The 24977-nt window shown below is 40.0% G+C and overlaps 1 protein-coding gene across 2 annotated transcripts in view; it reads left to right on the forward strand.

Moving 5' to 3' along the window:
- Nucleotides 1-24583, forward strand: part of LYRM4 (LYR motif containing 4) — a 99808-nt gene extending 75225 nt beyond the window's left edge. For both annotated transcript variants that reach the window (XR_014270567.1, XM_082499479.1), the window contains one exon: nt 24140-24583. Coding sequence is in view for 1 of the 2 variants with exons in the window: in XM_082499479.1 (XP_082355605.1) it covers nt 24140-24202 (63 nt within the window). In the remaining variant the exon portion in view is untranslated. The remainder of the gene's footprint in view (nt 1-24139) is intronic.
- Nucleotides 24584-24977: the final 394 nt, after the last annotated feature.

Below are 24977 nucleotides of genomic sequence, written 5' to 3' on the forward strand. Positions count from 1 at the left end.
TGCAGGAACTGGAAGTTTTCAAAATTTAGAAAGTCTGAGCTGCCAGTGTAGGTGTGTAACTCAGCAGCCATGCTTGAAGTCTTGAGACAAATCTGGAGATGTTCATTTTGTTTTGCATGTTTTAACTTCTTTCGTCTAAGCTGTTTCCCTCCTGCAGACACCACCAGTCATTTTTACTTGGTGCTTGCTTTTGAAAGGCCTTTATATTCATGTTATTGCAGTCGTGGTTGTAGAGAGAACGAGAGAACGTTTCTAAGTTGCTCTGCAGCTGCAAGAAAATATGGTTTAGGAAGCTTCTTGCTGGCATTGTTAAAAGGTCTCCTAAGTATACCCGTCTTCTTACAATGTTCAGTAACAGGACGGTGGTAATAGAATAGTGCCCTGACTGGATCACTGTCTTCAATTGTTGAGTTGTAAATCATAATCCATATTAGAAGTTATCAGTCTCTGACTTGTTCTTTTGCTCTCTTTGGATCAGGAACTTAGGTTAACAGAAAAGTCTGTAAGGATGAAAGTTATAATTGGTAATGAATATTTTAGACAAAATAGTAACGTTTCACCTTCATTTGTGCGCTGCTTGGGTCCTCTGACTCACTTCTCTCAAATTTTATCAGTTTGCCCTGTGTATCCTGACTCAGAGACAGCAGCATGGATGTGATCAGCAGGAACTAAAAGTAGCTTGCGAGTGCTGACGACATTCTTCTCAATGTCAAGCAGACCTGACAGTATTTGCATGCAAATACTCAAGTTTTCTACCAGAAACTTTAACCAGGTAGGGGTTAAAAAAAAAAAAAAAATTGGTGTTACTGTATTACATCACAGCAAACTTGTGGAATCTGATCCTTTTGGCAAAATGTTTTGAATTACCTATGATGAAGTGTGCTGTCACAGAACTGAACATATTTTTTCCAAATTACTGATTTAAGAAAAAAGTTTGCAGTGCTGAAAACACCACACAATGTTTAGTACAAAACACCAAAAAAGTGAGAATTGGAAGTTGTCATAACAGGTAGAAATCAGTACCCAGTCCATTTCAGTTGTTACAATTGTACTGATTAGGACCTAAAAATTGCTTTCTCTATAGGAATCTATTTACCTAATTATTTTAAAGTGGATAATATTTTATTTCTGTTTGCATTATTTGCTGCCTTATTAATTAAGTCCATGCATCTACCTGTCCTGAGTATTAATTTCTCAGGAAATTCTACTAATTAAGGACCGTAAGTCAAGGTTTTTCTGGTAGATAGCTAAAGTTCCATACAAGCAGCATGCTGCATCCATTCAAATAAAGCGTTTAGGATTTTCATTAGCAGCCTTAAGGACTGTATTCCCAGGTCCTAGATGAACTTTGAAGGTACCATTTACGTACAGAAGTAAGTTCTGATAAATCTGGTTTTAATCTTTAATCTTCTATGTAAAATCAATGAAAGAAAAACAAAAACATACCTAAAGCTGAAACAATCCGAAGGAAAACTTTGAAACAGCTTGTTGAAAGCTTGAGCTGCTACAGCGTTGCTCACTTGCAACCTCACACTAGCCACCATCTCTAGGAAGCCCACGAGGTGACTCTAGCTGTGTACCTAGTCTAGCCTAGAGCCATCACCTAGAAACTCCCAAAATCAGCTGCCCTCTGGCTGCCATTCTCACAGCTGCCTGCTGTTGACAATAGGGAGAGACTCGGTGTGTATCAGCTCTTGACTGATGCTGACAGTCCATATAACCCTTCATTAAACGTCTTTTTAGGGCAGGTCTGCTCAGGATTGTGCTTATACTGTCAATGCCCCCAGTTTACCTTTTGCACTGGGACTAAGAACAGCTGTTCTGACACAGGTGGAACTGAAGGAGCATGGGCAGCTGTTAGAAAACTTCCCTTAGACCATCTTTTGTATGCATAGAATCGTAGGAGGGTTTTAGTACCTTCCGTAGCCTGCCCCGCTAGCTGGTTTTGACTGTGTGTGTCATGCATTTTTCTGGAGAAGCAAAGGAGTAAGGTGTGGAGTGTTGGTTCTTGCAAGTGGGAAGGCAATGTGCCAGAGTACGCTCTGCCTGAGGTAGCGTTTGAGAGTCCCGGCTGTGTTCTGTTGTGTACGTGACAAGTGTTACGGACGTGTCAATCCACCCACGCCACCATCTGATAACTCTTAGCGTGGGAGAGTGACAGGCACGGGGCTGCTCCGCACGGGCTCCCTCCCGGCAGCGATGCCCCGGGGCTGCTGCTCTCCAGCGGCCCTTAAGGAGGGAGCACACTCCGGCACCCAACACTCAGAAATGGCTGCTAACACCAGCGGTGCCAAAAATCTCTTTAAAAGGAAAAGGTGGGGGAAAAAAAGAGTTCCCAGGTTGATGTTTAGACAAACATAATTTGTTAAATGGGCTGAACCTTAGTAGGTCTTGCTGCCTTCCATACCTCAGGACACTTGAGAATTAAGGTATTCGCTTAGATGCTGAAATAGGAACTAAAGCCTCGTTTAACAAAAACGTTTCTGGTAATGCTGATGCCACCACTTGCTGTTGTCCTGTTGATCTTTTTTGTTGTTGCTGTTATACAGGCTGTTGGTTTTTAATCTCTTCAACAGCTGACATACTGTTTTACCATTTAATCATTCTGCCACTGTCCTTGCAGACCTCAGTGTTTCCATAAGGCAGCAACTGTCAAATATTAGCCAGGATTTAGTTATTTACTTTAGTTCTTTACATAAGGACTGACTTACAGCTAAGACATGCTTTTTATCTCTCCTGAAAGATACATTTACTTTCAAGGAAGAATGGATTAAATTGTGTTCTTTCTACTTAAAAACCGTTTGCTCCTTCCTTTTCTATGAGTGCTGACCTAGCAATGTAGGTTGGTCCTTTAAAGAAATGAGGTGTTGGGGAAGGTGGGGTCTATTTTTTTACTAAAATATATGAAGTGACAAGAGGCTTCCACTAAATGATTGTTCTGGGCACTTAATGAGGATGTCTCATCTTTTATTATAGAAGGCGGCTAACATTTTATTTCAAATATGCTTGTTCAAATACAGAATTTAAAAGAAGTGAAGGTTCTGTAGCTTAAATAGCTGCAGTTTTATCTTGGGAATTACTGGCAGTACTGTGGCTACTTTAAAACAGAAGGTAACATTGACGTATTATGCTTGTCCCTTCGGACTTTAAAGTCTATCTGTTAGAGTTGGTGTTATGAAGAGTGGAGTTCTTTTCTTATTTTAAACATATGTCCATTGACTGTAACTATGCTATGGTTTCTAAGACTGAAATGATGCTCAGAATTTCCTGTTCGCATAAAAGAGAAAGAGAAAGTTTCTTTTTATTAGATAGCAATCTGGAAAAAAATGTTGACAGGATTTTTTTTTTGTATGCTGAATGAAAAAGCACTAACTTTCCGTCATTCTTTTTAAAAAATGAATTTGTACCAGGTGGCTTTTGTCCTTGATAGGAAAAGCTTGTCAGCTAGACCTTTGGCACCATTTGCTTTGTGCTATGACTATGATACTTCAGGGAGAATATTTTGAACCAGACAGTATGTTGTGGCAACAGTACAATCACAGCCTCTCAAGGAGCACTTGGTGACTTGCTTGGCAGGGCAGCACTCCATAAATGATTGCCTCAGCAGGATTCAAACTAAAATTGTTTAAAACATTATCTACTGTAACTCAATTTAGATGCAGGAGGACATTTTCCCTTTGTTTCAATTTTATTACTATATCAGTTTAATTTTTTATTATTCAGGACTAAGTTTATCGGCTCATATTTCTTAAGCTTGTAGGACTGCACATTGTAAAATCAATATTTCTGCTAATTAAGGTGGTTTGGGGGAGTGGATAATCAAACAGTATAGTGAATCATTAAAAACTTACATGCTAATATTGACTAGCATTATTGGCACAAAGAGACCAAACCTCTGTGCCAGAGACTTCTTTCATTTTTATATTTTTACAGCAGAAGCAAAACACGTTCAGTAAAAATAGATGTTCTCAGCATTTAACAGTGATGGCCCTTTATGGATATAAAAGCAAATGCAGTGTGTTAAAATTCTGGGCACTCAGATGTAGCATTTTCTTTCCCATCATTTAACTTAGCAGTAGATGGTGTCTGAATTCAAGGGGTCTTACTGTGTTTTGGAATAGCTGGAAAGCTTCTGCCTCTTATTAAAATAATGGATCATTTCTAATTTATTGCCAGTTTTTGACAGTATCTTTTTTACCCTCCAAAAGATGGTTTCTTCTTGTCTGACATTGACTAATGTTTGGGTTTGGTTTCGTTTTATTTGTTTACGTTAGTTGTGGCTTACTAGTACTTGCTTCTGGCCTTCTCACTTGGTGTTACTGAATAGACCTGTAAGTGATGATTTGCAATCACATTAGGAAATAGCTTCCTTTCCCCCAGTTCCCTCACCATGAAACAATGACTGCAGGTGGGACACTGGACGCTGTTGTACACCATCATTTTATTCTAGGCATTTGGCTGAATTTTGCCTTGGAAACCCATACTCAAGAACCTAGGGTCCACTGTCAGATCCAGAGTGACCTGACTTTGCTTTCCTCCTGGACTGGATTCTTGCATGAATGAACTGCTCAAGATCCTTTATGTAAGAGTGATACCTTTTTGGCAGGGTTACTTCAGCGCTGTATCATGCGCAGGAGCTGCACCTATGTTTTTAAGGAAAATATAGTAAGGCAAAGACTGAAAATACATTAATTCAACTTTCAGGTATAAAAACATAAAGTAGAAGTCATGAATCTAACATGAGCCAAGCCAAACATTGCATCTGTTCAGACTATTTTGCTCCATGCTTTTTTAACTAGACCACAACTTACGGAGTTGTTCTGCAGTTATTCATAGCCTTCGTAATGAAAGAAAACTTGTCGTCACTGTAGAACCAAGGCATCAGAGTTTAGCTGGGTGGTGGGAAGACGGAACCTAAGGAGAAATTATGTTAAATATTATCTGAGCCACAAAAAAATGATAAATGTGTTGTCATTGTATTTCCCGAGAAATTTTCTCCCTAAAATGGTTAATACATTATTATTGCCTAATCAGAAGTTCAAAGGAAAAGCATTTTTTGATGAAAGCACAGTATTTATCATTCTTGTTTCTAAGATTACCTTCCTCAGTTTGCATGGGAAGTTTTGTAACGCTTACGTACTGACTCAGGCAGGCTCTAGTAATTAGGGCAAGTTTTAGTCTGTCTCTTGCAATATCCTTTAACAAGTCAGCGTTTCTCTCTGTGCCTGAAAAAAATTGAATTTATGTCCCTTAACGTCAGCTGGGACAAAGTAACACAGTGAGATACAAGCTGTTGTGGCGGGTGCTTCCAATTTATACGTGTTAGAGGGTTTGTGACTAAACTAGAGAGAGATGGGCAGGGATCGGCCACCCCGTGGGACAAGCCACAGTGTGACTTTGCAGGAAAGGAGTGGCCTCGGTTTGTGACAGTCGCATTGCACAGCTTTTGCCCTGCGTTCAGCAGAAGGTAGTTTTAGCTGGCACTGGAAGTGGGGACCAGTAATGAGGGGCAAGTGAAGAGATATCCCTAGCCACTGCATGGGGAGGAACACCTGGGAGTCGGCGGTGATTCCGAATACACCTTCCCTTATTTTGTGGTAGCTTCCTGGTCTGTCCTGTCAGAACTTTTTATTTTTTTAAAAAAGACAGTTAGTGGACATGTAAATTAAGGAAATCTGCTTTTCTGTGCTGTTTTGTCTCATGGCTCAATTATCATGGTTCTCTCATCACTTAAAGTCTTGTGTAAGCTTACCCTGTAGTTGAAATATTTACAACTTCCCTCTCCCAAATTAATGGTCTGGTGGCTTAACAGGGACGCTTGCACTTAAGCTGTAGCCTTTCCTCCAGAGAAGCCATTAATTTGGTTTTCCCCTGTAGGTGGTTGCCATGTATCCATAGGAACTTGTGAGAACTTAGTATCTTTACTCCACTGTGAAAGTGAGTTGGCAGCTTCAGAAGTTACTACCAGCGCAAATGCAGACATTGTAGCCTCCTAGGCTTGGGAAAATGGTTTAAATGTCACTTGACAGAATTTTGCCATAACTAATTATGCAGTTAAAGATTGAGTTTATGGAGAGAAGAACATACATGTTCAAAAATCAAGATTAGAAAATTTTAACTTATTAGTTAAATTTGATTTGCATGCTTGCAGTTTACAGAAATTCCAAATTGGCTAACTCTTTTTCTTCTTTGTGTCTTTTCCTTGCTGGTATATTATAATGTAACTACTGATTGGAGCTTGCAACAAAGTGAGAAACATTAGTTTATAAAAGCTGATTTGTACAGAAGATCTTGTGCACCAGGTTGTAAGATTTATTTTTTTTTTAATTTTTTTTTTAAGAAACGTAATTCTTGCTGAGTTGAAAGCTTTTTCTTTTACTTGTGAGCTGTAGATATTATTGTACCTCACATAGATTTGCTGTAGGCACTGTCAGAGTGCCTGGAAAAATCTGTCAAATTGCTTTCAGAAATGGCAAGACGTTGTCAATTAACAACCCTGGAATTGTACAGCAAATTAGCAAATGTAGTATCTTGAGGATAATACATTTTCTGTTGGTCTGCTTTTTTAGTGAAAGTGCAGAGAGAGCCCAGTGATTAAGCCCAATGTTTAGGACCGAGCCATATTGTCACATAATTAACTCTTTAATTTACCCAGGGGATTTTATCAGCCTGTTTTAAATCTGCCCGAGTGACTGGTGTAAAGAACATCAGGTCAGGTGGCCAGAAAAGTCTGGAGAAGTTCGCCATCTGTTTCTCCTTCTGGACAGATGTTGTCAGTGGGGAGCCTCCAACCTGAGGGAACCGTAAGACTGAGCTCCCCGCCTGGTCCAGATGCTCCGTCGTTGTAGGTGGGTATGGTTTAGGAAGTTGCTCTTTCACAAGTAGTTACCAGTCCTATAAGCAGTGGGACAACTTCAGAGACTATGTTAGTGTGAAGTCTACCACAATTCTTCTATATGTCTGTGTAAGTAAGGGCAGGTATTTTTATTCTGACTATAATTTTGGTCTGGAAGAGCAATGAAATCCTGTGGCACAACCACAGTTGTCACCATTTTTTTAGTATCTGAGAAAATCCCCTTTGACTGGTGCTGGGTTGAACAATGGCCTCAGCTCTGGTGAATCAGCACCAAGCCCATTTAAAAAAAAAATCAGAAGTAGTTTATACCAATTGTTTACAAAGTGGATTTTGAAACAATAGTCATCTTCAAAAAATCTCTTGTCTTTGGGGTGGTTAGCTATAATTGGCATTCTCCAAAACAAACAAATGCTAGATACAGCATTGTTTGTTTAGTAGAGGCTGGCCACTACACCAGCTGCCGCTGCATGGATTGAGAAAATACTGCCTGGCGTGATCAGAGTATGAATACTTTTGCATATGCTCCAACTCGGATTCTCTTGAAGCGCTGGCTGCATGAGAAGAATCAACATTTACAAGTATGCCAAAGGACAAAAAGTTCAAGCACTCGGATGTGTTTGGGAGGAAATCGGATTCCGTGGATTTGGTTGCAAGGGCAAAGTGGCCAAATCTTGCCACAAAAAGTGTCTGTCTTGTATGGGTCAGGCTGCCTTCCTTATCAAGCACTCTCATGATAGCAGAGGGTAACCAAATAGAAAGAAAAAGAAAATAACCACATTTCTTTTTTCACTGACACATAAGTGGTGTGCCCTGCAAATCACAGTTCGATGCAGGCCAGACAACCCTGTAGTAACTTTTAAGTTGCATGCTAATTTCCTGGAAGACAAAACCATTGGATGACCCAGTATCATCTTCCTGATGGTTCTGTGGTAGCTCCCAGCACTGAGCCTCACAGGATACAAGACCAAATGCACATCATGAGTTAGATGGTGAAGGATGCTTTCCTTTGCCTGTGAGCCACCACACTCTGGAGTTCACCACGCAAGGTCACGCTGTATTATTCCAAGGGTCCACTTCAATATAATAGACTTTCTGAACCAGAACGTGGTAACTAGACACAGCTTGGCACTCTGAAAGACTCTGCCTTAATAATAGTAAGAGCAGTCAGTCAGGTCGCCTTTTCCTACTTCAGCCGGTTTCTACTGTCAGATCAGTTGCAGGTGTCAAGGTGCTCTCCCAGCCTGTTCAGAAGTGATGTCAGTTATTAGTCCTGCTTTCTCTGCTCCTGGCCACATGGGTGTTAACTGGTTGAGTACTTCTGGTGTAGGCTGTTATCCTCCTTCCTGGTATCTGGATATTTGTACACAAAGGAAGGAGTCTTTCATGAGGAACTTGCCACTTGACAGCTCTCCCAAGAGAAAAATATTTCTGAGGAAAATAAAAATAGAGTGACTTTTTTTTACTGGTTTTACTGTTTTACAAGGTCTAAGCAAAATAATCCACCAACAAGCTTGAGAGTTTAAAATATGTACAAAGGGCACATTTATATGGTAGAACTCAGTGCCAGAGTGTGCTGGGGAGGCCAGCAGGTAGATCAGTTCAAACAGGGATCAGACAAATTAATCAAGTCTTTTGAAATGGTGGTATGATTGTAGCTACATGGCCCTGAAGTTGCCAAAAAGTTGTGTTTACTGGAAGAAGAGGAGGCATGCCAGCAGAAGAACGTATGCACGTATGTCATATTCGTGCTCCCTTTCCATGAGGTACTGCTGGTGGCCGGTGGGGACAATATACTGGAAAATACAGATGTTTGAATTGAGCACAGTACCACAGTGCTTATGTTGTCTTCTGTCTTTCACCGTTCTATTCTGTTTGAAATGCCTTGGGGTTTGTGACACTTGTTATCTACCTCTACAGATAAAATCACTTAGAAAGAAGTGATGATAAGAGGAAGGAACTGTTTCTCCTATTCTCCTGGGTGCTTCGGTCCAACCTGACCACCTCTGTTCCAGAAAGGAGGCATTCATTTTTAATATTTAAACATTCACAGTAATGCTCGTAACTTCATAAGGGGATGGAAGAAATATTTTTCTTGTATTATGTGTCTTTAAAAGCTACTTAAAATTAAAAGAAGGGAATTTCCACATATTTTTTTCAAGTTAGCATGATGTTTTTGCACGTATTAAATTTGCAAAAAAAAATGAGCTATTATCTTAATTTGTGGACAAAGTTTTGGTTGCTTATTTGTTTCTTAATCCAAGTATTAGCCTATCAGGCAATGGAAACCTGAAGTTAAAATTCTCCATCATGAAAACTAGACTGCTTTAATTTGCTCTAGTAGAAGTGACATGGAAAAAATATGAATATATACAAGTGGACACTTAGAGTGCACTGTGTTGAATTTAATTAAGAGTCCTTAAGGTAGGCAGATTCAATTACATTATCTGGAAAGTTTTTTTGTTATGATGCAAGGATTTTTGGAAATTCCTGAAAAAATGAATACCACTTCATGAATAGGCCTTTTGTTAAATACTAATATCATGAGGAGCATTGACATACGAGTCTCATAGAATACCTGAGACTGGAAGAGGCCTCCAGTGGTCTCTGGGCCAACCCCCTGCTCAGAGCTGGTCAAGGGGAAGCAGGTTTATCTATGAAGTAGCGTGCAGATAAACTACTGATAATTGCAACTCTAACTTCAGTTTAAATAAGTTTGCCTCTGTGTGGAATATAATTTTTAAAGTAAATTCCTGAGTTTTTCTGTACATTGAGTTCTGTAAAATAGTTTCAAGTTTTTGTGGTTTTAGCAGTACAGGGAGCTGCTGTGTTGCAGAAGAAACTGGTGGGTTGCTACAGTCTTCTCAGCCATAGCTGTGAGGGCGTATCAGCAGTTCAATTGAGAGAAAATGGGAGTGTTCATAAAATACTCCAGAAATTCATTTTTAAGGCATAATATCTATTATGCAGTAGTTTCTGTATGACAGAAGATAGTATCATCTGTATTGGTTGTAAGATCTTGCATATGATTACCTTTTAGGAAATATTTTTCAACTAATCACATCCTTTCTGGTATCTCCTTGGTGGCCCTGGCTCATGGGACATCAGTCATCAAATAAGAATCATCTTTTCAAGTCTGAGATTGTAAATCTAGCATAGAGAGCTAATTGGATTTGGGAACCAGAGCAAAGAAGATTTGTTCCAGGGCTAGTATGACAGTGCAGCTACATTGTGTGGTTTTGTTTATTCAGTTGTGCATGTGTAGCATTGAGCAGGAGCAAAATATTGCATTGGTTAAGCAGTAAGTGGTTAAACACAGTACTTAGGCTTGCATGTTTTTTAAGTGGAATTTTCTGGAATATCTTTTGAAGTGCCACAATGCCATCTACTGGCTCACTTTTTTGTGTGTGTGGTTTTTTTTTTTGTTGGGTTTGGGGGGTTTTTGTGTTTTTTTGTGGGTTTTTTTGTTTGTTTTTTTTTTTTTCACAAAGGGAGTTTTCTTTTGTGCACATGCTTATATGTAAGGTTTACACAGTAGTTTTAAATAGCAAAATAAGCTGTCATAGAATGAGCAAGATTTTTTTGGATGCATATGTATGTTAAAGGACATAATACATTAAATATATTAAAGAATCACTTATTATCTCTTGCTAGTTAATCTTGCTCTCCTTTTGTTAAAAGTAACTCTGAGATGATTAGTGCTGAAAGATAATGGAGGAATCTCTGCTTTCCATTTATGTCCCTCATAGTAGGTTTGGTGCAAGTAGCTTCACTGTTTTCTGTTTCTAGTCAATCAGTTTCCCTTTTTGTTTCTATCTTTTTATACAGATAAATGTAAAGAAAATGAAGAAATATGTAAGCTGTCAAGCCACAAAAACTGGGAAGTGTTGCATTAAAAATTATTTCTGACAGGATTCTTCACTTGACAAATTCTTAGTTTTGATGTATTCCCCTAATTGACTCTTTGGTGGTTTTTTTTTTTTCCCACCGATGTGTGTTTAAAGTCTTTAAACATCAGCAACCTTCCAAAGACCAAAATTCTATAGGCTTTCTAACAGCTGTTATGGAGAGGCGTATATTAGAAAATACTATTCTCAGTATCAGGCTGCTCACACCATAAATGAGCAGTGGGCAGTTATAAGAAGTTTTGATTGGTTCTTGGTTTTAATCAGTCTGCCTAATATTATCTGTAGGAGTAACCCACCGTCTTCCACTTGCTGCCAAAAGAAATGAGTGGGCAAATAAAAAATAAGTTCCTGAAAAAACAGGAACTGTAGATACAGGTAAACACGGTTATTTGCAGTTTCACTGCCTGCTTTTTCTTGAAGATATCTGGAGAGTTTCCTCATTAATTGGTTATTTTGTTTGTCTTCATAAAATTCTCCTTCAGTTTTAATTTGTTTTTCCCCTGCACGTTCAGTTTTTCCTTACAAATTTTTCAGAATCCTGCCTTTCTTCAGTCAAGAAACGTTGGTAATGGCTTGTAACGCATTGGGTCGTTTTTTAAATAGATTTGTAACTCGCTTAAGTACGGCTCCAGAGTCGTTATTCAAAACAAAACAGCTAGAAAAAATTTCCAGCTGTTTCCTAAATGGCCTATAATGAAGGTAAATACAAACATCTGTGTCCTTCCTGGCCTTTCAGCCTCTGTCTCACTGACATTCAGAAGGTCAAGTGGATCTTGCAAGGCCAGTTTTTATCTGGTGGAAGCCGTGCCTTGCTGACAGCTGCGGCGTGTTTGCACAACCATGTGTGCGCTGGTGGAAGAGCCCCAGTGCTTTTGGCGAGCTCACATGGAAAGGAAGGTGTCTGCGTGTTAAAGTTAGCGCTGGTTTGTGGCAGCGGGTTGTTACGCTGCCGTTGGCGTGCTGTACGCTGGGAGCAGTGAAGCTGAAATGATTGTACTTGGCACCCGTGTTGTTTTTTGTCATATAAATGATCCGTGTCAGAGAGGTTGCACTGGGGAGCGGGTCTCGTTAGCAGCTCGGGCTTCCCAGTCCTTGCTAAACAAGCCACCCACAAGCCGTATGGTAGCTCCGCTGAGGGGAAAGCCCTCGGTGGTGCTCCCGTGGCTGTACTGTTTGGTTTTGGCCGGGGTATTTTGTTTGAGGAATGCTCTATTCTATCCTGTGCAGAGGAATAGAGGTTGCTCCCTGTCTATGTTTGAAATAAGCGCTAACCTCTCACTCGTAATTGTTATCTGTTCTGGGAAATACCAGGGCAAGCCTCCATTTAGTGTGACATTAAATAAGGGAGAATTGGCAAAACCAGAAGAGCAAACGGGATTATTTTATACCACATCTTCTGTTACAGTCTCTTTTTTTTTCTTCTGCAAACTGTCCTGTGCTATTGCAAAGAAGGAAGAACTAATTAAGCCAGTTGCTGAAAGTGTTTTGCCACCCACACTACTGAAAAGAACTCTTTGTACAGAATTAGCTCTTACCAGCTGTGCTAAACCCAGTAATTTATCTTTGCCAAAAAAAAAGAAAAAAGTGCTGCTGTAGTTTATTCCAATTAAACAAGTTAATGTAAGCTATACCCTATATCCACACAAACACAGATATCTCCTGCTCAAAAGCTGGAGGGTTTGCAAATAATTATTTTCTCCCTCGTTAATTCTTCTTAGTGTTTGTAAAAAAGGCAGGGCTGAGGAGCACTGGGAAATTAACTCATTTGTGTATGGAACTAGCTGAGCGCAAGCTCGCCAGCTGGAGAACAGTTTGATGGCAGGACGCGGGCCTGAACTTGGGCATGTTCAAGGACGAGGGCTTGGATTCGGCTCGGTGCGGTGCTGCATGTGGCGTTTGCCTCAGTGCTGAGAGGCAGGGGTAGCAATTCCCACCCTGGGTGAGAGGCTGTCGGAAAACAGAATTCCACCTGCCTTCACCTGGAGTATCTTCAAGAGGGACAGAGTGGTTCATTGTGCTTGTGGTTACGGCCCTGCCAGAGACTGTTGAATAAAGTAGACGAGAGTCATGTTTTTTGACTGCGGTGTTGGTTTGGAAACTGAACTGAACCAGAGGATTGATCTCAGGGTGTCCATAGTACAATGGATGGCAAGTGGTAACTCACAATCACAAACCCTGACTGAAATCCAACAAATCCAGCCTCAGTCCTAAAACATCAATGTCCTTTCTTCTCATCTGCTCCCTACTCAGATTTTTGAAAAGCGTAGACAGTGCAGGCAACACTTTTTCCAGATGAAATTCCAAATGCTGAGGCCTTTGATTCCCAAAAGCTCGAGGGACTACCTCTGTTCCCCTGAGGGTGTGGGAACAAGGGTGTTGCGTGTTTTGTACAGCTCTCAGTAGAACTGCCCACAAGAGGGGGAAGAAAAGAAAAAAGTTCTTTGAAGCTTGGGTAGCTTTCAGGTGTCGGATTTGGAGATACTTAACTGAGAATGACGGCTGAGCAAGAAAAAAGAAATCCTTGGATATCCTCCATCACAGAAAGTCAGATAAACAAGGAAATTATCTTTGTGATTTTGTCAGGAACAGATGACTGTAGTTTAGTAATCTGTTAGAATTTTGCCAAAAAAAGGAAGTCTTGTTAATGCAGAAAAATAAAAACTCTTGTTCCTTTCCTTATACACTTACAGATCAGCTAAACACTGCAATAGGGACTTGACATGTAAGTAGTTGCAAACATGAGGTACCGATTGAATCAAAAACATCCAATATAAAATTTATCTTTGGAAATACAGTTATATTTTCTAAAGATAAATTCAGTTAGTTATTTCTCCTCTTTCAGATTTAATTTTGTAATTTGAATATGCACAGAGAAAAGCTCGGCCTGTAATCAGGTCTAAGGTCTGTGTAAGGTAACATCAGTGCAGAGAGACACGTTGGAACCATAAAGTAAGTTGTTGCTCATATAAAATTAAGTATAATCCTTGATTTTACCCTTCTTGAAGGACAGGGGGGAAAAAGAAAGGAGTTTCTCTGTGTCTTATGTCTTGGAAAAGTGTATGTGTCTCAGGATTGACTCTTCCCCCTCCTCCTCCCCCCCCCAAAAAACAACCAAATGCTGAAAGGCCTTATTACTTTAAAATGGTATTAAAGCACCTGGCAGTTTTATGAAATGCAGCATACCTGGTCCCATCCTGTAACCAGCACCAGGAATCTCATTAAGGACAGTCTGGACTCTTGAAGCAGATGTATCACCACCAAATAATAAAATTGTAGCTCACATGCATTCGTGTAAAAATTCAGCAGCTTCACTGTGCCTTTCACCTCCCAAAATATAGCATCAGTAGCAGATTAAAATGCCTTTTTTTTTTAAAAAACAAATATTCTTGTGGCTCAAAGGCCATTAACAAAACCGAAAATTTAAATTGCTAGGTTAAACAGTATTACAGCTCTGAGTCACCTGAACTTTTCCCCTTTATGTTTGGTGGATTGGATGAGATTCAGAATAAATAAAAGAACAAATCCAAGTTTATTTAGTTAAATACTGTATTGCCTTACCAGATGTACACAAGTATGGTCTGCTTGAAAGAAGAATTATTTGTCTTATTTGGTGCATCTTTCTGTAGTAGGCGATAGTGCCAGCCTGTCTTAATTGCTGCAGTTTTCTTACTAGTTACAATTAATTTTTTTGTCCAAACACGTAATTTAAGATCTGAGCTCTGAGAGTAACTATACCTCTCTGCACTTCTGCTGCCTGCATATGCTTTCTGTAAGATATTGGGCAGTGTCCTGCAAGGAACGATGTCCCCTCAGCTCCCGCTGGGGAGTCCTCAAGCATAATACATGTCAAGTATTTGTTTACTATTTGTTTCACAGAGCTATTACTGCAGGTGTACATGCAGTCATCTGCTTTGGTACTGCACATACTGTGAAAACTTTTTGTTTGTAAAAATCAAAGTGGAAGTGTAGCAAATGCGCGTGGGTGACTGTTGCGCTATGTAAGATATTATGGGTGTAAACTTTGAATGGAAGCAAGCCCAGGCCCAGCTGGGATCAGAGTAGCTACTGGCTTCAAAGGCAGCAGGTGACCAAAGTTTTCCATGCTGCCAAGCAAAACACATTTTCTAGAGCGACCTGCGTTGCCTTGCGCCACTGCACTGACAGCATTCATTGAAGAGTCATTGGCTTTGGCTGTTCTTCCCATGCTGGGCTTGCACGCTCCTGAAATACTTTTAATGTGGGTGAGCTCAGACATCTTCTCTGGCGTGTTTCTTGTACGTAGACCCTCAGATGCATTTCCCCAGAACTACAGCCAGCCGGTCTTGCTTTTCAGTTCTTAGTGTCTTGCTACTTGCCATCCATCCCAAGATGTCTTAGATCCTGAAGTTCAGCCTTTCCCAATGCATGTACTTTGATGCCTTGCACCTACTTTATGTATCGTTCACTTAAAGCATGCAAGCTTTTCAGGGCTCCAGACAATCATCATTTAGACAGGCAAATCTTAATTAAAAGCACAGAAAATACACACGCCATTCGCTGTCTCTGGAACTTTCTGTAAGTTCCAGTGGTTTAGGAAAAAAAATGAAATTTTGCAGAACTTTTCTGGAATGAGGAGGGAGGATAAAAGTAGAAGGTGATGTGCTGTATTAAAAAAAGGGTGGAGGCGCACAGGTGGATAAGTGATTTTCTGAAAGGCATTAAGCTACCAACATTCCAGATACATCCTTGTGTAACTGTTTTGCCACTCTTCCCAGCAGCCACGTTCCCCAGTTTACATGAGAAGTAAGGCTAAAGTTGATTCTTTCAGTACATTGCATTCCTAGCATCTGCCTTCAAATACAAATGTTGTAGAAGGTGGTCTTTAAATTATGACTGGTTTTGAGTGTGAAGTGGCAGCTCATTTTAGTTCTGCAGTAGTTCACAGTATGGAAGCCTATTAGTACTAAGAAATTACTTTATCACACTTCTCAGTAAGCATATTTATTATTTGTTTATACTTGTCTGTAAAGACTTAATTGCCTTTAGTGTTTCATTCCAGAAGTCTCTCACAATTTGTGATCCAAGAGGACACTGAGGAGGGAAACATTTTCCTTTTATAATGACAATTTAGCCTTTGTACGTATTGTGGAGTTAGTTTATCTGTGACACACAAACATTACAGTATTTTCCTGGACATAGTGCAGAATGTGTGTTTTGTGACAGTGGCTGCTGTATTATACTACTGACAAAAGTAAGGCAGCCACTCTCACTGGCTTTGATGAATTCTGCTTATGTAGTTGCTATGAAACATGGGGTCCTCTGTGAATGGTTTGGGCATTTACATACCAAATGTCTCAGCATTACTAGAGTACCTGTTATACCGTACTCAGCACAATGTTAGCCAGGTCTTTGTCTCTCTATTTTCAAGTACTAATGTTTTGTGTTCCTTTCTTTGCCACACTCAGCACCTTAACTGTGATTTTTCTTTTCTGCGTGCTATGCTAAGAACAGGTCAGCCTATATTAAGTTTCTCCCCTTTACCCACACAGGACTGACTCTTTAGAGTCTTCTGTGTTTGGCTATCCGAAGAGTTTGAGCTGCTCTGTGGATGCAGAGGTTTTATATGTGAATGAAAGAGAAAAGACAAGATGCTGAGATTTGTTAGCAGGTAACAAGTAGGAAGAGAGGAGAGGTGGGAGCTGGAGATCGCCAGGATGCTGAAAGCATGCAAAGATCAGATGGGGTGAGAGAGTTATCTCTGCAGATCTGCTTCTTCCTTGGCTGTGCGTCATATCAAACCTTCACCTGGCTGTTTAAGCCCAAAATCAGGCACTGCTTTTCCGTGACCCACTGTCTGTTGTCTGTCCGTTTGTAAGATTACCTTTGCAGCAGCAGAGGGATGCCTCATCCCCTTTGCAGCAGGCAGCTGCCTGTGCCATCTGCTGTTGGGCCCTGCATACCTTTATGATGGCATTTTCCTTGTCAGGCTCCTTTTCTTCTGTAGGCGAGAGGCTTGCAGGAAATGAGAAGTGAAAGAGTGTGCCTTTACTGCAGGACCGGGTGATCTTGTCCACTTGGCTTTCCCATTGTTTTCTCTCTCTGTTGAGGACCCTTATTTGTTATTTCACACTTCATCAAGTGTGTAGCTCTTTGGAGCAAAGGCCATGTCTGTCATGCCCATGTTGTCTGTAAGGACAGTCGCGTGTTTGTGTGATTTTTAAAAAGAGAGGCTGTCTTAACTGAGAAATAATTAGCATTTAAAAAGAAGAATCCCTCGCTATTGTAGATCATCATATACAAGCACACATGAGTGTATGTGCTTGCAGTATTTTATGTCTTAATCATTGCTGGATTAGATACTGTTCTCTGCTCTTTTCACTGAAGAGTATCTCTTCAAGGAAATCCACAGAATAAATTAATAAGAGCCTTAAATAAATATGTCATCCTGCTTCTGATAGGCTGAATAAAGGTGTACCAACATACAGTGCATATGGTTCTAACAAAATTACACAATTTATCATTATTAAGAGAACTAACTTTCAGAGACATTTCAGAGACATTCTCACCTATTAGCTGGTTTACTTCACTTCACACCTCCTACATAGTGAAAGCCAGACAAATGGTAGCTATAAATTAATTTTTCCTGTTGTTTCAGAAGCTTCATGTAGCAGTGGCTGTAGAAGATGTTTTGGCACAAAAGAACAAAGTAAACAGCATTTGCAAAACAGTAAAATATACAAAGTAAAATATACAGTAGTTGAACTTCTCAGCTCTGTGCTTCCCTTTGCTTCCATTCCTGTGTAAACAAATAAAATCACTGAAAATAAGGGAAATGTCTCCAAAATCATACAGTTTTTTTCCATACTGATTTCAGCTCTGAAGAACTGGAATAACCTATGTATTTAAGGAGCTAATGCAGTTTTTCAACATTCTTTCCTAAGCAAAAATAAGTAAGGCTGCTGCTATAGCATTTAATACCAACACAAAGATTTGACAAAGCACTGAACAGTTACAGATGAGTTTTTGGTTCAGCTTGAGTTTTTAAATTACTATGTACTACACTGGTGTACTTACTGCAATACAAGATCATTTCAAAAATTGCTGTCCGTATTCATTTAAAAAACATTAAACTGGCTTTAGCTAATATGAAAATATTTATGATAAAGCGTGCTGTGTATAGCATATCTGACTCTGGGTGTGGGAAAAATATAATGCTGCTTAAAAAAGAAAATAACCACTTCAGTTACATTTGCAATAGGATTGCAAATTGGTTGGTGTCATCCAACAGGAAAGATAGTAGTTAAACAACTTATAACACTGTAACACTGTTACCAGCTCTTAAAAGTAATCATTATTCTTCTACATTTCTGTTCTTGTCAGCATTCACTTCATACGCATTTTATAATCATACTGCAAGAAAATAGGAATGGGCAACTTCTTCATATAGTGTTAGAGGCCAAGATTAACAACTGTATATGTGACATGACTGCGGTGTCATCGGGGATTTTTCTTCTTAATTGAGATTCAGCAGTGTGCCGGTGAGATACACCTGTCAACTTTTCAGGTGCAACAGGACAAACCAATCTGATTTAAAATATATATGTGTGTATGTGTATGGTATAGATATATCAATAAACAGAAATTATTCCTTTTTCTCCATATTAAAGATCTATGAAAATGCATATATTTATATGTGATCCCTGGCTGTAAAAGGTAACCATTTCTTCCCTGCAAGCAAATTTGCAACAAAAGAGATAAGGCTGCTATGTTTATGTAGATTGGGGTTTTAATTTTTATATATATACATGCATGTATATATATAACAATCTATATTTTTTTTAATGTATGTAAATGTGTTTAATAGTTAAAACCATCTGTAGCACACCAACTTTAGTTACCATCTGCATTTCTTTAAGAAAAACAAGAAGCATTTTTTACTTCTTCTGTGATGACCCTCTTGGGAAATCAGTTTTTAAATAATTGAGAGCTAAAGGAATTGCTGTCTCACGATGTTTTCATATTCCTCTGCTGTGGTAGCACTTTTATGTGTTTGGGCCTTGTCTTTACCAATAAGGTGACTGTACATAGAGTAAGAGTGTTGCACCATCTCCTGTTAGGCTGCTCCTGCTTTTGTCTGCCATTGAAAAATAAACAGTGACATGAAAAATCCCTGGGGTTGGTTTGCCTTTGAGGGCAGAAAATTGTTCCCTAGAGATTACTTCAGAAACTATATTTAAATGAGGGGAGAGAAATAAAATTAACAAATGGTGTTTGTTTGTTTTGTTACAAATGGGGTGAGACATAGAAGGGACAGAGAAGGGAAACTCCTCTATACGACTCTTACATTGACTTAGCTTAGAAAGCAATAGTAAAAGTACCATTATGAGGGTCTGTAGTCTTATTGCATTTATTTACATAAGAACATACCCTGGTTGCAATTAGGAAGATGATGTTTCTTTGTGCTGGGGAATTCAATCAAGATATGTCACCAGCTGTGCAAAGTGCTAAGGTTCTTTCAAGGGCTGAGACTTGGATTGCTGTCTTTCCTTCTCATGTGTCCATCCTGCTAAGAGATGTTACAAGCCCCATTTCTTGTCATTTTGACTTTGCATCTGTTTACTGAAGCTTTGAACATCCTTCTTGAGATCCGCTTGTGTGGATCATTTCTCAGCAGTCCTGGCTAACCAGGGAGATCCTAGTTGACTGGAGGTTAGCAAATGTGACGCCCATCCACAAGAAGGGCTGGAAGGAGGACCTGGGGATCTACAGGCCTGTCAGTCTGACCTCAGTGCCAGGGAAGATTATGGAGCAGATCATCTTGAATGCCATCACACGGCACGTACAGGACAACCAGGTGATCATGCTCAGTCAGCATAGGTTCATGAAAGGCAGGTCCTGCTTGACAAACCTGATCTCCTTCTATGACAAGGTGACCCGCTTAGTGGATGAGGGAAAGGCTGTGCATGTTGTCTACCTAGACTTCAGTAAAGCCTTTGACACCATTTCCCACAGCATTCTCCCGGAGAAACTGGCTGCTCATGGCTTGGACAGGCATACTTTTCACTGGGTAAAAAACTGGCGGGAAGGCCAGGCCCAAACTGTTGTGGTGAATGGAATTAAATCCAGTTGGTGGCTGGTCACAAGAGGTGCTCCCCAGGTCTCAGTACTGGGGACAGTTCTCGTTAATATCTTTATCAATGACCTGGATGAGGGGATTGAGTACACCCTCGGTAAGTTTGCAGACTACACCAAGTTGGGCAGGAGTGCTGATCTGCTTGAGAGTAGGGAGGCTCTACAGAGGGACCTGGACAGGCTGGATGGATGGGCCGAGGCCGATGGTATGAGATTCAACAAGGCCAAGTGCCGGGTCCTGCACTTGGGTCACAACAACCCCATGCAGTGCTACAGGCTTGAGGAAGGGTGGCTGGAAAGCTGCCCGGCAGAAAGGGACCTGGAATTTGAGCCAGCAGTGTGCCCAGGCGGGCAAGAAGGCCAACAGCATCCTGGCTTGTATCAGGAACAGTGTGGTGAGCAGGACTAGGGAAGTGATTGTCCCCCTGCAGTTGGCACTGGTGAGGCAGCACTTTATTTAATACTGTGTTCAGTTTTGCAGCCCTCACTACAAGAAAGACATTGAGGTTTCTGAAGTGTGTCCAGAGAAGGGCAATGAAGCTGGTGAGGGGTCTAGAGCACAAGCGGCTGAGGGACGTGGGGTTGTTCAGCCTAGAGAAAAGGAGGCTGAGGGGAGACCTTATCTCTCTCTACAGCTACCTGAAAGGAGGTTGTAGCAAGCTGGGGATTGGTCTCTTCTCCCAAGTAACAAGCAGTAGGACAAGAGGAAATGGCCTCAAGTTGCACCAGGGCAGGTTTATGTTGGATATTAAGAAAAACTTCTTCACAAAAATTGTTGTTAATCACTAGAACAGGCTTCCCAGGGAAGTGGTTGAGTCACCATCCCTGGAAGTATTTAAAAGACAGGTAGATGTGGTGCTTAGGGACATGGTTTAGTGGTGGACTTGGCAGTGCTAGGTTAACAGTTGGACTTGATGATCTTAAAGGTCTTTTCCAACCTAAACAATTTTATCGTTCCTTTTGGACATCACCTTCCCTCAGGCATGGAAGCTACACATAACCTGCTCACCAGCCACAGGTGTCCTGAAGAGTCAGGCACTGGCCAGCCATAGACCATTTGAAAGGACAGAGTTCAGAGCTGGCATTTTAACTGAATTTTTAAGGTGACAGCATGTTCTTCTAATGTCTTCAGGATGTTGGTTTGGGTGTTTTTTTTTTTCCAATATTTAATTCTACTATTTAATTCTTACTACACACCTCTGAGATTGTTATCTAGGGAAAACCTCTCTCACTGACTTTTTTCCCAGTAGCTATGAAAGATTTCATAAAGTAGCTTCTCCCAATGATCGCTGCTGCCAGCCACAAGCAAGGGGAAGTACTGTTTCCAAGTGAACACACAACCATCAGAGAATGGTTGGGTTACAGGACGGACCAGTGCTTACGGTTCAATAATTTCTTTTTCCCCATGTGTTGACTGACGCACATCTGCTGATAAATCCTATTCTGAAACCCTAAGTCTTGTCCTGGATTCAGATGGAAGGCAAGATTAAGTTTTTCAAGTTCACAAGGAAAAGCTGACCGTATTGAACTGTACTAAATCTTTGAACAAGGACAAATTGTCAGGTTTTGAGAGTTGGACTTGTCAGACTTAAAATTTTGCGGGCAGAATTTAAAAATCAAGTAATTCAGTAAGATCTGAAAAGCAGCCTTTATATTTCTAATTATTCTCTTCTCCTGCTGACAAAGTGGTTCTTTATTGTGCATTCTTTCCTGTAGAATTTAATTGCAATGTGTTACCTTACAGAGGTAAATAAAATTCTGGGTAAAAGAGTTGCTGAGCAAATGGCAGAGCCTTTTTCCACAAAAGCTTCCTGTGATTAATGAAAATACCCTGACACTGACCTCTGCACTGGCTGCCAGCCACCTACCAGAAGAGTAAATTACATGTGCTGTATAAGCTGCAAACACACACGATGAAAAAGGAACACAACAGATACCCACTTAAGTCTTTAATTTGGGAGAAGGATGCACAGTGATGCTTGCTGCTTAAGTGCTTTCTTTAGACTTGGCGTTGGTGAGGACACTGTTTTGATTCAGAGGGTTAATGAGTGTCAGTGTGTAAATACCGGTTAGGTCTTTCTGCTGAGGCAGTGGATGTTTATAGATGTGAATTTTTCAGCAGCTATAAACGGAAGGTCTATTTGTTTTGTCTAAAGTGCATGGGAAAGGCTTGATCATAATCTTAGAAATTCGAGGCTAAGGGTTCAAAAAAAAAAAAAAACTCCTGAAGTTTCACAGTTCAGCTTAAAATGTCACGGCGTAGCTTCTGGAAGGGAGGCACCAGAGCAGGCAAGCTGCAGCAGCCTAGCAAAGGCAGACAGCACAGCACTGGCGGCTCTGCGCTCGCTGAAATGCACCCGCGCCTGTGGTTTACTAAGGAAGCAGCGCAACACACACATCGATGACTTTATTGCATTCGAGTCAAGGAGTACAGCAGTTGATAGCATCACCTCTCAGCACAGGGACAGCAAACAACAGCTTGTACCTTTCTCCTACAGACCCGTCTGCCCCGGCTCCATATGATTGACTGAGAAGTCACGTACTCAGCCTCATCTATCTCCCCAGTTGGTGGGGGAAAAAAAAAATGCAATTCAGGTTTCAGCATTTTTGTAATCCCTCTGAGCCTCCCATTAAATTTGCTCTACTGTGTGGGAAAGGATTAAAGATTCTTTGGGCTCCAAAACACAGTATACAAAAATTAAGTACTACAGCATGGTTTGTGGTAAGGCAGCAACTAAAGTGTATAGCCTGCCGCGTAACCCAGAGCAGCCAGTTCTCTTTGATAAGTAAAAGCTGTTGACAGCTTAAAAGTTCTGTTGGTAACACATGCCACAGTTGTGTATGGCCTTTGTTTTAAATATTCTGTATGCAACATACTTCATAAGTAATTTCAGAAGTAATCAGAGTTGTTCATATGCTGTTACTGACTTAGTTCAGAGTGCCAAAGAGGGGAATATTTGCTGGCAAGGAGAACTTCTGTTCCTTTAAGAATGGCTCATAAATCCTCCCTTGTAATAAATATTTCAAGATTAAAATCAATGAGTTACAAGTTTCAGACAAGGCTGTTCATCAAGATGAAATAGTTCATTTCCTAAAAGGCAATGTTATTTACATTTTATGTGAGTGTGGGCATAGATGAGAAATTTTTATTTAAGAGCTGCCAGGATTTTTTCCCCTCAAAAATGGTAAATGAAAAATGCCGAAAAAAATCTTTCTCTAATTTTTTATTACTTTGAGAGCCTAACTTGCTGTCAGGCTTAGTTTGTGCAGTATTAAATTCTACTAAATATATGGTGCTTGGTATAATTAAGCATCTAGCCTTTTTTGTCCTAATTCCATAATTAAATATATGAACTTATTTTTGTGAAAAGGGATACAGAGCTACTGAGTACCCAGGCCCTGGGCAGAAAGTACAGGTGAGGAAGGGCATAGTAGATTTTAAAAACTTAGACTCCAAAATTCATACTTCTAAAATAAACGTTGTCTTCTCCTGCTTACATTAGCCTACTTGCATGAAACTTCTTCCTTCCACACCTCAACTGTTAAGCAAAGAGCTGCGTGTATCACCAACTGCACCTCTGACTACAATTTACCAATGCTACAGTGCAGACTAGAAAGTACAAACAAGTGGAATCAAAGCATCAATGTTGCATTTTTGTCATTTTTCATTTCCTCATTGCACTAGAAAGCACAAATATATGAGGTGTGAATACCATCTCATAAGCAAGAGGTCAGTTCCAGTGTGTGTAAAATGCTACTGCTGAACTAACTCTAAAATTGTTTTCACCATTTGCAAGGCAAATTAAATTAGGATTCCAAAGGAACTGGAAATCGGTACCATACAGTGGAATTTCTATCTAGGCTCTCCACCCAAAACGCATAATAAGAAATATCTGCTGACTATGTGCATTTTTCTATTTTTCATTATATCCATCTTTCATTTTTCTAAACATACAGCCTGTTTGCTTTTCTTCTGTAGTAACCAATGTTAACTTTTAATATAAGCCTTTAAACAGTATTCCTCAATGTCATGATTTAAAGATTTTATATATGCAGATATTTTATGCATCGGTTATTTTTCTTAAGGTCTAGGCTAACAACAGTATTATTTACAAAAAATGCTTATAGAAAGAAAAATGTCATTATGAAAAATCTTAATATACGGTCTGCTCAGTTCTTCATTTGTTTCTAATCTCTCTTGTGAAACTCAAATTATAACCTGTTTACTTTCCAGTTTTGGCTTTCTGATATTTTGTTTTTATTTCAGGTTACTATTAGCCAGCTGTATTCCACGCAGAAATTGGTTATTGAGAGTCCAGGAAACACATAGCTATGAGAAGACTCTGACCTGAAGCAACACTGGACCATCTTCAGCATCCTACAGTGCCACATACAGATGCATAAACACACTGCACATGTCTGAGTTTTTCTGTTCAGCAGAAGAGATGCCTGAGAGACTGAGTTTTTGGCAACCAAAGTACTATTTTCTTAATGGTTCACATGTTCTAAGATATATTGCTGTGATTTATAATAGCATGTAAGGTAGTCTTGAAATCTGTTTGCTTGAATGTCCCGTGTGATGAAATAGTTCCTGCCCTACTTTGACAATAAAACTTCATTAAACTACCTGTAACCAGATACATTATTCTCCTGCTGACCTTTTCTCTCACTGAGCATGAAAGATGTCAGATTTAAAACCCCTCATCCAGTTACTAAGTTCTTATTGATGCTGTTTCATTTAAAAATATACAGTATCTGAATTAAATTACTAAATACATAGTTCATTTTAAATATTAAAACCAGAGATGAACAGGTTTTGTCTCCTGGACCTTGATACTTACAAATATCACAAGCTGCATTGTGTGGTTTCTTTAAAGAGCATCCCTTTACATTTCAGGAGGCGATATAAAAATTTCCCTAGGTCTTTTTTTAGTTTCCAAGAGTTAATAACCAGTCTCATCCTCCTTTTAACAGTTAACAGATCAGAGGGCTGGAGCACCTCTCCTATGAAGACAGGCTGAGAGACTTGGGGTTGTTCAGCCTGGGGAAGAGAAGGCTCTGGGGAGACCTTATAGCGGCCTTCCAGTACCTAAAGGAGGCCTGTA

Source organism: Vanellus vanellus (assembly GCF_965231255.1).
Source record: "Vanellus vanellus genome assembly, chromosome: 2".
In the NCBI taxonomy this organism is placed as follows: Eukaryota; Metazoa; Chordata; class Aves; order Charadriiformes; family Charadriidae; genus Vanellus; species Vanellus vanellus.